We start from the raw sequence: 13622 nt of genomic DNA on the forward strand, positions 1-13622 counted from the left end.
GACAGCTAAGTATTTTTAGTTCAGGAAGAATGGGCTGATCCTCACTTTCATAGTAAATATTTTAGTTTTATGATGTCATCTGCAAGTTTTGACTTTGAAAATATGAATGCAAAAGCTTAGGTTGTCTAGGAAAATAAATATTTTAAAGCAACAGATTAAAATTTAAGGTATTTAATAATCTTGGAGCATTTAAATCTTTCTAGCATAATTAGTAAATGCTGATCCATTTATTGATACAGGAAGAATTGATGGCAAAAGAACGAAGAACTCTGAAGGACGTTTAAATTAGTAATCACAGCTCTGAAGTTAAGAGCAGACAGTCTGAAGCTAGAGCTATAAATCCCTACCAAATTTCACTTGCTAAACAATGAAAAATCATGGAACCATTGCCCCTTGTCCTGTCACTCCAGGTCTTTGTAAACAGTCCCTCTGCCGCCCTCTGGTAGGCCCATTTCAGGTACTGGAAGGCTGTTCTTAAGTCTCCCCTGCGCCTTTTCTTCTCCAGGCTGAACAACCCCAGCTCGCTCAGCTTGTCATTGTAGCAGAGGTGCTCCAGCCCCCTGAACATTTTCATAGCCCTCCTTTAGACCAACTCCAGCAGGTCGATATCCTTCTTGTGCTGAGGGCTCTAGAGCTGGACACAGCACTCCAGGTGAGATCTCACCAGTGCAGAGCAGAGAGGAAAAATCCACTCTCTCCATCTGCTGGCTGTGCTGCTTTTGATGTAGCCCCAGATGCCATTGGCCTTCTGAGCTGCAAGCATATACTGTTGGCTCATGTCCAACTTCACACCCACCAGCCCCCCCAAGTCCTTTTCTGCAGGACTGCTCTCAATGTCATCATCACCCACTCTGTATTGATATCGAGGGTTGCCTTGACCTAGGTTCAGGACCTTGCACTTTGCCTTATTGAACCTTATTGAGATTCTTCTCACTCCACCTCTCCAGCCTGTCCAAGTCCCTCTGGATGCCATCTCATGCTTTAGTCTTATCAACCACATCACTCAGCTTGGTATCATCTGCAAGTCTTCTGAGGGTTCGCTCAGTCTCACTGTCTATGTCATTGATGAAGATATTGAACAGCAGTGGTCCCGGTATGGGCCCTTGAGAGACACCAGTTGTAACCCACCTCCATCTGGACAAAAAATCTGAACCTTTTTCAAATCTGAATGGAAAAAAGGAGTGTTATTACCTGCTAAGTGCTGGTTGAAATTTGTGGGTGTTCTTGACTGTTCTAAGTCCTTCGTAATGCAATCCATATTGCGGTCTCTGTTGGCAATAGAACGTTCTTGATGTTCAAATGGGATTAGTTTCAGCAGAATAAAATATTCATCCCAATATATGAGAGGAAGAAATGAGTTAAGGGATCTGCAGTGATGCAGGTGCTCTCTCTTAGTAACATGGAGCAGCAAAAAAAATTAAAAAAGAGAAAAACCTTTTAATGGAAAGGCAGCTTCTGCTTTTTTAGCTTCCTTTTTCTCAAGTTTTCATATTGAGGGTTATCTTGACCAACATTTTCCTCCTCCATCCAAGACAGAGGCTCTGAAGAATTAATTTATTGGAAGAACAGTTCTTTACTCTTGCCTGTTCTGTCAATAGTTCCTTCTGTAAAGAACAAATGTGTCAGGAGAAACATTATTGAACCAGATAAAGTGATGCCCTGTGTTTAAGATAAAAGAACAGAGGCAAGGTTGCTGTTTTGAAGTAAGGAGAAAATAGATTATCTGTTCCTCTACTCTATTTCTAATATCTCTTTTCCTGCCTTGAGACCTTGCATTTTCCCTGAGTCAGCATGAGTATGTGAGCCTGCCCCATGCTGCAGGCAGCGCCCCAGCTGAGGGAGAGGTGTAGTGGGTATGTGCCAGCATCTGAGAAGTCCTGTTCCTGAAGCAGAATGTTTCAGTTTCTATCAAAAGGGTATTTTCCACCTAAACCCCCCAAAATACTGTGACAGTTCTGCTTCTGTGCACTATGCTTTGCTTTGCCATTGAGTCGCTTTGTGATCGCCAATCAGCTGATGAGGCTTCCACCAAAGGTGGACAAGGAGAGTGTGCCATAGCATGGCCTTCCTTCTGGCATCTGCATCCTAAATACATGCTAGTCCCCCTGAACACTTCCAGCTTCTGCTGCTGAGAGGGACAGCAGGTCTCTAGCACAGCATGGCCAAGGTTGAATGATGGCTGTAAGGAGGTCAAGGAGGTCGAGGAGGTGCCTCAGGTTCACTCTGCCACTGGGGGTTTGCATACAGACTGTTGCTCAGGCAGTGCCTCTGTAAAATGTGATGGTTAATGCTGATGTATCTCAGAGGCACACTGAAGCCAGTTAATCTGGGAAGTGTTCTGCAGTTCTCAAAAGCAGTAACACTGGAGACGGTGCTGCTGCCATGATCTGCTGAGCACTTGCTCAAGTACATGGCTCCAGCCAATGGCCTCGGAGCCAGGGGCTCACTCTGGGGCAGCAGTGCTGGCTACATAACTACCTTCATCTCCTTGGTTGCAGATGTTATTGGGCAAGATCACTCTGTGAGTGCCTTAGAGGAAGTTGTAGAGAGGTGAGGGTCAGTCTCTTCTCCCAGGTAACTAGCAATAGGACAAAAAGAAACTGCCTCAGATTGTGCCATGGGAGGTTTACAGTGTATACAGGAGCAATTTCTTCTCCAAAAGAATTGACAAGCCCTGGAACAGGCTGCCCAGGGAAGCCCTGGAGTGCCCAATCCTGGAGGGGTTTAAAAGACCTGTAGATGCGGTGCTGAGGGTCACGCTTTAGTAGAGACCAAGAAGTGCTGGCTTAATGGTTGGACTCTGTAATCTTAAAGGTCTTTTCCAACCTGGACAGTTCTGTGATTCTATGATTCTAAGATCTCATCTCTAGAAAATGGTGGTTATCATTTCTGTACACATTGCCATCATAAATACAAACCTAGGTATATGTGTATCAGTAAATGAAATCTGAAGAAGGCCACACATTACTTCAGAGCTTCCTTCAGAAGCTTAAGCAGCTGCAGTTCCTTCATGACCTGAACGACTTAGGGGAGCAACAAAATGAGCCTGTTTTGGAGCTGTGTCTCAAGTAGATAGAATTTCTTTCCTGCAAGGGTTGTCTCCTGATGACAACAGAGTCAAATCACTGATCACATGAGGTGTGAAAGATGTGGATGTCACTTGGAGTTTAATGTCACAGCTGGAGTTTGAAGAAGTTTGGCACATGCCCTGTTGAGGGTTAAGCATCACATTGACAGTCTCTACATGCACAGCACTCCTAAGAAATATGGGTGTGTCAGTCATGGTGCTCTGACTAAATCACAGCCTAAGCAAGTTTGTTTAATTACTTTAAAAATGCACGCCTCTGTCCTAAGAGCTGGCTTTACAGAGATGAAAACCTGGTGATGAATGAATTAGGAGAAGTTGTGAATATCCTTCATGTTTGGAAAACAAGCCCCTATTACAACTGTAGAACCATTTTGGTTGGAAAGCCATTTAAGGTCATCAAGTCAAACCATATTATTAGTGCTCATGCAGAGGTTCTGAATTGTTTGTGTTGGTTCCAAAGCATTATAGAACCGCTCTGGTCCTGTAAATAATGGAAAATAGTTTGCCTAACGTATAAATTGTGAAGTCAGGTGAAGAATTGGCTTTTCCCACGCCAGCCCATGTGCTCCTAATCTGAAAGCTCAAATGATTTGTGGATATTTCTGTTGCAGGTGGTTTGTAGTGCTAGGATTCATCTTTCTCATTTAGTGAAACATGCTGTTTGACTTCGCCTTGGTCAGTTATTACAGGCTAGTTTGCAGTGTGGCAGCTCTCTGGAGACCCCGCTCGTAACTACTCATTGGCCTAGAAGAAAGGATTTAATAATTTTCTACTTCCTCTATGTTTGGTTTTAGGGTGTAGATATTTTATAAATGTGAGTCAAACTATTTACTGGTGACATTTTACAAGTTTTCACTCTGTTTAATCTCTGAGTAATGTTTTTAGGTTCCTATATGTTGTGGCCCTTGGCATTTTGGACTAACATATCTCAAGGATATCTTACAGCATTTTATCTTTAAATGGATTCTATAGTTATTTTGTGGTTTCTTTTTTACAAACGTTGTGCCAGTCCCTAAAATAAGCCTCACCCATTCTAGCTACGTGCACTGGAGGTACAGAAGTGGCCTCAGAGGGAGAATGCTCCATGTGGCATTAGCTGAAGGATCTGGTTACATGCCTGCCAACAAGCAAAGTGAATTACATAGCTTCTGTTTGGGTGCCAATAGGACTTAATTGTATGAGCTGATAGATCTCCATGCTTTATAAAGTTGGTGAAGTGGCTTTGTCCCTGCTGCAGAGCCCTCTAAAGTCACAAAAGTAAAGCAGAATGTCTAAAAATCAGAGGCTGGCTTTCTAAGCATGATGGAAGGGGCAAAGAGTTACAGGCTTCATGCTGTAATCACGACTGCCTTCATCAGAACAAGGTGTGTTACCTTCACCTGCCTTCCAGGGTTGTACACAAAGAAAGGTGGATGTCAGAAAACCAGAATCTTAAAGAGCAGCTGGGGATTAATCTGAAACTAATATAGATTACTGGTTGTTACGTGTATTGCTCTGCTAGAAGTAGTGTGACAACAGGGCAAATCCCTGTAGTAAAGTCAAAGCCTGTACCTTAAATTAACACAGCTCTAAATCTCAATTCATGTTTGGCTTAACTTCAGCTTTCTCTTTAGAGCTGAGCTTTGACATCTCTTTTCTTTACCTTTCTTCAGCTGCTGGTTTTGGTTATGGAGCTATTTGTTTGGAAGAATGACTCTTGTAATACCATGCTGATATGTGACATCTGCCTGGTGACTTTTGCACAGTCACTAAAGGTTTCATTAATTTTTCCTTCTCACTACATGATGCAGTGTGACAGCGTTATCCACATTCATGTAAACTCTCTGAACCTTCTTGCAGATGATGTCAATCCTAATGAACACCATCATTTTTGAAGACTGCAGAAACCAATGGTCTGTGTCAAGACCACTGCTTGGACTTATACTTCTCAATGAGAAAGTGAGTATTTATGAAATCCCACCAGATTCACTCTTCACGTGCCCAAACAGTTGAAATAATTATTTCACACAGAACCAAGCTGCCTGTTGCACTTCAAATCCCCTCCCTCTTCCCTTGAGAGTTCACTCCATTGTGCTCTCATTAGTAGAGAAGAGTGGGTTCAGCTCATGTACTGTATGCTTTACAGATTGGTTCACAGAGGCTTAGTGACTTCATTTTAATGAAGAATGCTCTAAAACCTTCACCCCAACTTCTACTCCAACCTCACATTGTGCAGATAATTAACCTTCTAATAAATGGGGTGTCTTCACTTTACCAGAATTAGGCAGGAGTCGAAGTTATGCAAGCTCAGCTGGCCTTTTAGATAGAAATATGAAACAAGCATGCTGGAAATCACATCAGAAAAAGTGCTTCCTAGAAAACCAGTTAACCAGTTTCTTGTTCTGAAAGGTTTCCCTAGCTTTGGGGGGTATTATCTGAGCGCTGATGCTTAAGTACTGGCATTGATTGCAATTTGGATTGTATGCACATGTGGCAGATTCTGTAAGCCAGGAAATACTCTGCAATTTGCCCTTTCAATAAAATCTGAAACTATGAATTTGGATCTACCCATCATGTTTCCCTGGTGACTTAATAGAGAAAATATTGTCTGGAATGGAAGCCATCTGAGTAAATGAATGTGAGTTGATCTAAATGTGTGCATTTTTTGTATGGCAAGGCATTGCTTCTGAAGATATTGACCTGTTGTATTTGCCATACTTCAGAGGCAGCTCTAACTTTATTCTGAATTGCTTTATCTCTTGGGCAGTCACAAGCCTCAGTGTATTACTGCTTTGGAGAATGAATTGTCTATACAATAAGAGGGTGCTGGAAAAAAATAAGACACTAAGATTAGCAGCAACCGCATACATTAAAATTCAAACTGAAATCCCAGCTATGGAAGGAAACTAATAGAAGAAGAAAATATATCAAGAGGAGAAGCGCTGTCTCATCATTCACCTGTGCTGAAGGATCCAATTTTAGCCATATCCAATAGCACTGTCATTCATCTTCTTGGTGTGTTATTGTGATTTAAATCCAAGCTCTATAAGAGAGAGCAGTTCTTTTAAAATGATTGAGAGGGAATAAGGGCAAATTCAGTGTTTAGGAAAACTTTATGACATCACAATATTATACTTTACAGATGGAAGCAATATTTCCTACTTTGGAAGGAAAACTAATCATTTTCTATCTGCTCTGAGTCACTGCATCATTATAAAAGTGGGAAATAAGTAGTTTTGTGCATTCCCAATCTTGTTCAAGTCGACACTTTTGTTTATATGATGCTTCTGATTTATAGTGTTTAAGTATTAGCCTGACTACATATTAATTATGTGGCTTTGATGCTTCGGTATAAGAAGAAATTAAATATTTCACTTGAAGATAAAACCATGGAGCTGTAAATCATAAGGAATAAATTTGTGAGTGGCAGAATATTCTTTTTACTGAAATTAGACTAGTTCTAATGATTATGTGTTTTGCTTAGCAGACATGGATATGTACAGGCACCTTTACTTACAAGCAGGTCTTACGTTTCTCTTGGAGGGGTGGAGAACAGGTGACAGAATTTACAGGATTTGTATTGTCCCTTTTGCATCAAGGCTATTCATTTAGTGTTCAGAAAAAGCAGAACCTGTACTTGCATATGCCTGTAAAAGTCTTTTTTTTCTTGGCCAGTTCCAGGGCTCTGCTGGTTTGTTTATTGGAAATAGGTTCCTTTCTTTCAGGTAGGATCTCCCTACAGCTCCTGAGATAGCAAAGGACTCATTTACCATGTTCTACTGTTTGTTCTTTTGTTTTAGTCAGATCTTCTTTGCCTATAGTTCTCAAAGGGAAAGCATCAGGTTTAGTTGAAGACTCAGAAAAATCAAGAATTGCTTGCACCAAAAGGGCCAATTACAGCAAATCAGGAATCATAGAGTCCACTCTAAACCAACATTAAATCTTGTGAGACAGTATCAGCTTAGTATGAAATGGGATCGCTCCATGTGGCTCCTGACGGTGTTCCCACACTGAAGCCCAGCAGCAAGTTTAATTTAAATCCTAGGGATGAGAGATTGGCAGAAAGAGCCTTCAGTATCCTGAATCTGGCAACCATGGCTTCTTCTTGCTGTTGTCCCAACCAAGGAACACACAAAGAAAGAAGTGAAATTATTGCAGAGAAGCCTGAGAAAGCCCAGGGCTCAGAACAGCTCCATAGTGTTGAAGCAGCAATGCCGTGGGATGCTGCACCCATTAATGGTGGACAGAGAATGCTGTTGACACTTTTCCATTCTGAGGTTGACTTGAGGCTACTCTTGGAATGTCTCTTTTGAAACAACCTGTGGATGCTGGACCACTTCTCTGGGTGGTGGCCTTCTCTACACTGAACTCTGCACTTGTCACCTTGAGGCAAGGCTTCTGGGAATGTGCTTGGTGCAGGCAGATACTTCATCTTCTACACCAGCTCCCAGGTGACTTTCAGTTACGAGTTCCTAAGTAGTTTGGGACCCAGTTATTTGATCAGCTGCTGCTTTCACTTCCACCACTGTGGCAGTGATAAGCAGAGAGGTGTAACAGGGGATGTTTCTGGTTTGAGAGGAACTGGATTGAATTATTTGCCAAGTAGACATTAAAGTAAACACTTCCTCTAGTCCCACTGAGTTGTCAGGGCCTAGTGTTAGCGTCGTGGGTTTACTACATTTTGTTGTCCCATGTTTTCTGTATGCACGGAAGAACAATGATGGTGATGAAAAAGAGGCCTGTTTAATTTGAGATTTAATGTTTAAGCAGGTTTAATCCTATTAAAGGGGTTTTAATCTGGCAAAATACATCACAGACTTCCATGCTCTGACAGTCTCTATGACACTATGTTAGCCTCCAAAGCCTACTAAGTTTTGCATATGGAAAGTGGATTTCCAGCTTACCTTTACCAAGTTACACACCTGAAATTTGGGGAATAGCAGCAATATTCCTCCTGGCTGCAATAGCAGACTACTCAAAAGCTTTACGAGGTGCTTGGGCACAGGTTGATCAGAATGGTTTATTCTCCTCTGAATATTTGTCTCAGTACTTACACCATGGACTGCCAATATGATAAAGACTAAACAGGATTCCATGGCTTGCTTGTCCCTGGTAATAGGGTAGTGGGTAGTACTAGAAGTCCCCTCCTGCCCTGTATTTCTAGACTAAACCAGTGTTTTCCTAAAGTGATAAAAAGTTCCATTTTAACTAGTCCATAGATCTGCCAGAATATAATGGGAATAGGGATACAGAGCATTATATACATCACTTAGCTTCTGAAGAAGCAAGCATGAGTCTCTCAACACAACACTGAAGTGATTGGAGTTCACAGCAGAGTGCACTTATTTCCACCATTCTGGAAAGACAGAGTAGTCAAAGGATCTTTCTGCCTCTTGGATGGCTTTCTGCATTGGAACTGGTTAGGTAGCCAACACCCACTTGTCCAGTGGCATGTCACCTGTTGCCACTAAACTTCAGTCATGATACACAACCATACACCACTGGGGCAGTTCAGGGAGGCAGCATCTGAAACCAAACTCAGCTAGACCCCTGTGTGCTGTTTGCCAGGCTCCTCTCTCAGATGGCAACATACAAAGCACTTGCTCAGGAGTTCTGCAGGTGTAGGTGAGTAACTGGGCTTACATTTCCAAATCTCATCTTTAATCTCTACTTTGTTGTTGTAGTACTTCAGTGAACTAAGGGCAACCTTGATAGCCAGCCAGCCTGACAGCAAACGTGAAATCCTTGACCAGTGCTTCAGGAATCTTATGGAAGGGGTTGAGCAAAATCTTTTGGTAAAGAACAGAGACAGGTAAGTTCATAACACACAAATACGCTGGGGAAAAAAAATAAGACAAATGAAAACTTTAACTGGAAAGAATAGGAAGTATTCCAGGTAGCCTTAAGCTGCAGGTTTTTGAAAGAGAGGTAATATCCTGTCAGGGAATTCACCCTGTGACTCCACAGTCAGAGCCTTAACATTTCATAATTGTCTGTTTTCTTTGCCAGAAATGTTATTTCCTAATTTAATGCCAAATTCACCCAGTGTTGCCCTCGTTTGACAACAGAAGCCTTCACAAAAGGAATAACCAGTTTGTCTGAATTTAATGCTCACACTAACGTTTTGTTACTAGCTAGCTGCATTATTCAGCCAAAGCAAACCTTGAAGATATAGCGACACAATCTAAGTCCAGACCGTGGAACTTCCTGGAAGGCTTGAATGAGGCTTGGAGAGAAGTGATGGCTAAAACCATTTGTTGATTTCTCTGACTTCTTCTCTATTTGTCAGTGTGAAAGTTATGTTAAACTTGTTTAATTCTTAAGTAGTTTTGCATTAGTTGTAGTCTCCACAAATGTATTTGATTTCCCTACTAAGTTCTGGTACTAATGGCATAAGTTCATTCTGGCTTGACTGTGGATGATAGCCAGAGACAGGGGAACTTGGAATCAAACCCAGAGCAGCACAGAGATCACATCCATGGCACTGATCAATCAAACAGACTTTCAATGGAACTTATATTATGGATCAGCAAAAAACCTGGGGAAAAGGCAGAGAGCCACCAGGAAGAAGGAGAATGCCTGGGAAAACAAAGGAAAACTGAGCTGACAGTGGTGGGCTGTAGGACGTGGTCTCAACTCAGAGCTGTAAATACCCCAGGGTTTCATTTGGCTCAGCGGTCCATCAGAATTACAAGGAAGATGGGGACAATACTTTTAGCAGAGTCTGTTGCAACAGAATGAGGGGAGACGTTTTTAAACTAAAAGAGGGAGATTTAGACTGAAGAGAAGGAAGAAACCTGTTCCAATGAGAGTGGTGAAACCCTGGTGCACATTCCCAGAGAGGTGGGATGTGTCCCACCCCTGGAACCATTCCAGGTCAGGTTTGGAGCTCTGAGCAACCTTCTCTAGTTGCAGATGTCCCTGGTCACTGCAGGGGTGGACTAGATGACCTTTAATGATTCTTTCAACCCAAATCTTACAGCGATTTAAAAGAAAAACTGAGCTTCTTGGTTCCATATCTACTTACATTTGTGTTTATTGAAGGAAAGAAGCCCTCAAGATAACATATTCTGAGAAAAACCTACTTTGATGTTCATTTTCTCTGAGCTGCCTTTTTCTGAGCACTGGAGACCTGAAGGAGAGGGGACTGTTGGCTGATCCAGCCTGGGCCCCCATGAAGCTGGGTGGGCTGAGCTCCCCTGGCCCTTCCAGGCAGGCATGAAGGGTGGTGGTAGGGAATCCAACTCTCTGCTGTCTGTGCTTTCCCTGTTCAGGGCGCATGCAGGAGCTTCCATCACTTGGGATGCCAGCAAGTACTAGATTGGGCAAATGCTTGATTCAGTGCCCGTGGATTTGAAGGGGACTTTCAGCTTGGAGCGCTGTGGGGCCCACTCAGGCCTGAAACTCTGGGAGAGCTGCTGTGGCGGTGCCAGCAGGGAGGGCTGGGTGCAGGTGTGAAGGGACAGGGATCACTGGGCAAGCCAGCAGCTTGTCTGTCTCAGCAGCATCACCACCTGTGTAACCTGGGAAGACTTTTAAGCCATCATTTCTCCAACAAGCAGCATGAGTTAATGGGGTGGCTTTTCTGTTTGCAGCTCTGGCTTTGTAATCCTTCTCAGGTTTATTCTCTAGAACAGGAGGCTTCTTTTAACTGTGATTGTTTAAAATTGAGCAGAAATCAATTTGCATTAGCAAGGAAATAAGCCCAAACATAAAAAATTATGAATAGAATAAAGAATAAACTCGTAATTGCATCCTGTATTTCCACACACAGCAAGCCCCAGTTCACCACACTCCTGCTAGACATACCCATAAAGCACAGTACAGTACAGTGCAGGCAGGATTATTACCCCTGGTCCTGCAAAGAGACCTTTGCTGAGATCCCATCACTTCTGCAGGCACCTGTCCACGCAGTCCTTAGCAGGAGGGAGCCCTAAGGAGCCGTTCTTCAGGAAAGCTTTATTAGCTTGGTTATAGTGAGCCAGCACAGTCTGACACAATCAAAGCCAAGAGCATCAAGGCAACAAACAAAGGAACATTTGAAAGCCCTAAATGCAGGCTGCAGTCTATGTTTGGCATTTTAAATCTTTGGGGGTTTGAGTGTTTGGGGATTTTTGTAATCCATAGATGTGATAAATGGCATCTCAGCTCTTTGTTTCAGGTAAAGGTAGACCAAGGGAGTAGACCAGACTTGGGCTGTTGTACAGGATGAGTCAGAGTTGGCATTCAGTCCCAGGTGGGAAACTACAGAATGGACTTCATGTCCTGCACCTGCCTGGAGAGAAGTGCTGGGAACTATTCCTGTGAGTTCATTCTGTGGCAGATGGGTGATGGTACCACATTTCACTGAGACAGGTTGAACTCTGACACCACTCACAGGGGAGGAAGGTAGGGCTGAGAGAGCCTGGCCATGGTGGCCATCTGGACATGTCCCAGAGAGCTTTTTGCTGAGGTCTGGGGGAAAGAACATGTTCTGAGTCACGTGAGACAGAAGGGTTTCTCATTGCATTCATCTCCCAGCAGACTTTTAAGCTGAGTTTCTAGTGCTGCCCATTGGTGTTTATCTGCTCATCGGTACTTTACAGGACTGGCTTTTGAGGGCACCTCATGACGTTGGTTGTGGATTTTCCTCTGGTTTTCTTTCCATTTAAAATTTGCATTATAGTTATTCTTTTGATCACTCCTTGAAGCACATCTGTCACTATCAGGTCTCCTGTAACCAACCACTGTGTTTCTTTTCCCCAGGTTCACCCAGAATATGTCAGTCTTCCGAAGAGACATGGCTGAGGCTCTGCGCAGCGAGGGAGCTGCGGATCCCAGCAGCACAGACATGATGAGTTGACAGTGACTTTGGAGACACAGCACTGACTGATAAACCAACTCAGAAAGTTTTGGGACCCTGATATATTGTTAGATACACTTTTGACTCTTGTGGAAACTATTTTTTTTAAGATATCTTCTTCCTTTTTATATCTTTGGCCTAAATGTGAGGATTTATAGCAGTGAAAACAGCGGGAAATGAGCGTTAGTTTGAAGAACGTTTTCAGCCTTTCTTATCAAAGTTTATTGCCCTGTTATCTGTCTTTATGAAGCAGTGTAGAAACAGTACTTAACCAAAGAACAAAATAAATATGCATTCCTTCTAAACTTGCATCAGTTAATGATTCTCAGTTCTACACAGGATAGTAAATAACATCAGTTAAAAACTCCCAAGGTCATACGTGTTTGGAAATGAGATGAAAGCCAGTGCAAATTTTATGTGGCATCTTTTTGCAATAATAAAATGACTATTTTTCTACAAAATGTTACATATTTATTTCCAGCACTGGTGCTTTATTTGTTACAGTGTGAACAACTAAGTAGAAGACTACAAATGGGCATTTCAGGCTCTTAAGTACAGCGAGGAAATTGAGAATGTTGAATGTAATAAATTAAGAGATGATAGAGCCAGCCTTAATGAAGTACTGATGAGCTTTTCATTTCACAAGTAGACATGTTCCAGGTCCTTGGAAATGGAAATCAATAAATAACACCAGAATAAAATAAAGTTGTTGAAACCTGTTGGAGAGCAGTGCGGGGGAAAGGGACCTAAGTTGTCCTGGTGGACAGAAGGAAGACAATGAGCCAGAAATGTGCCCTTGTGGCCAAGAAGGCCAATGGCATCCTGGGTTGTATTAGAAAGGGTGTGGTTAGTAGGTAGAGAGAGATTCTTCTCCTGCTCTACTCTGACCTGAGTCCACATCTGGAATATTTTGCCCAGTTCTGGGCCTTTCAATTCGGGAAGAAACTCAGGGAGCTGCTTGAAAGAATACAGCAGCAGAAGAGGAGAATGAAGGGTGATCTTATTCATGTTTACAAAGATGTGAAGGGTGAGTGTCAGGAGAATGGAGCCAGGTTCTGCTCAGTGATGTCCAGTCGTAGGACAAGGGACATTGGCAGTAGGTTCAACGTGAACATAAGGAAAAAATTCTTCACTGTGTGGGTGACAGAGCACTGGAGCAGGCTGCTGGGAGAGATTGTGGAGTCTCATCTCAAGGTGTCATTCAAAACCTGCCTGGATTTATTCCTATGTGACCTACCCTAGGTGGTCTCCTGCTCTGGCAGGGCAGTTGGACTAAATGATCTCCAGAGGTCCCTTCCACCCTTATCTGTGGGGAACAAACAGATTCATTTGTGGTGGGCAGGAGGTTCTGGGTGGAGATGCACAAATGAACTGAAGCAAAATCTAACAGAATTTACAACTCTTTAAGCAATAAACCAATTAGTTTATAATGTCAAAAAGCTATTATGTGCAATTACAAACTGTTGGTATTGGGTTTGAATTGGATTGGGGTTTTCTTTCTCTGTTTTTTTCCTTACGTAAATAATTGATTTCATATCTTTTTCATCTTTGCTAACATTTGTTTGCTTCATAATATTTCACCACTATTTAAATAAGAGTAGGAATTGTGGCTGACAAGGGAGGAAAAATTAATCCCTGTACTCCTTAGCTTTTTTTCCCCACTGTTTTTTTAATTTGCAGCTGTTAAATTTCTGCACATTTTTAAATTGCACG

The 13622-nt window shown here is 42.5% G+C and overlaps 1 protein-coding gene across 2 annotated transcripts in view; it reads left to right on the top strand.

Moving 5' to 3' along the window:
* The window catches only part of RANBP17 (RAN binding protein 17), a 158641-nt gene extending 145751 nt beyond the window's left edge, over positions 1–12890 (top strand). For both annotated transcript variants that reach the window (XM_068158793.1, XM_068158801.1), the window contains 3 exons: positions 4928–5026; positions 8752–8879; positions 11813–12890. In XM_068158793.1, the coding sequence (XP_068014894.1) occupies positions 4928–5026; positions 8752–8879; positions 11813–11909 (324 nt within the window). In that variant the 3' untranslated portion in view covers positions 11910–12890. The remainder of the gene's footprint in view (positions 1–4927; positions 5027–8751; positions 8880–11812) is intronic.
* The last annotated feature ends 732 nt before the right edge of the window (positions 12891–13622 follow it).

This window comes from Melanerpes formicivorus, unplaced genomic scaffold, assembly GCF_026170545.1.
Source record: "Melanerpes formicivorus ecotype bairdi unplaced genomic scaffold, bMelFor1.0.p_v2 SCAF_2, whole genome shotgun sequence".
In the NCBI taxonomy this organism is placed as follows: domain Eukaryota; kingdom Metazoa; phylum Chordata; class Aves; order Piciformes; family Picidae; genus Melanerpes; species Melanerpes formicivorus.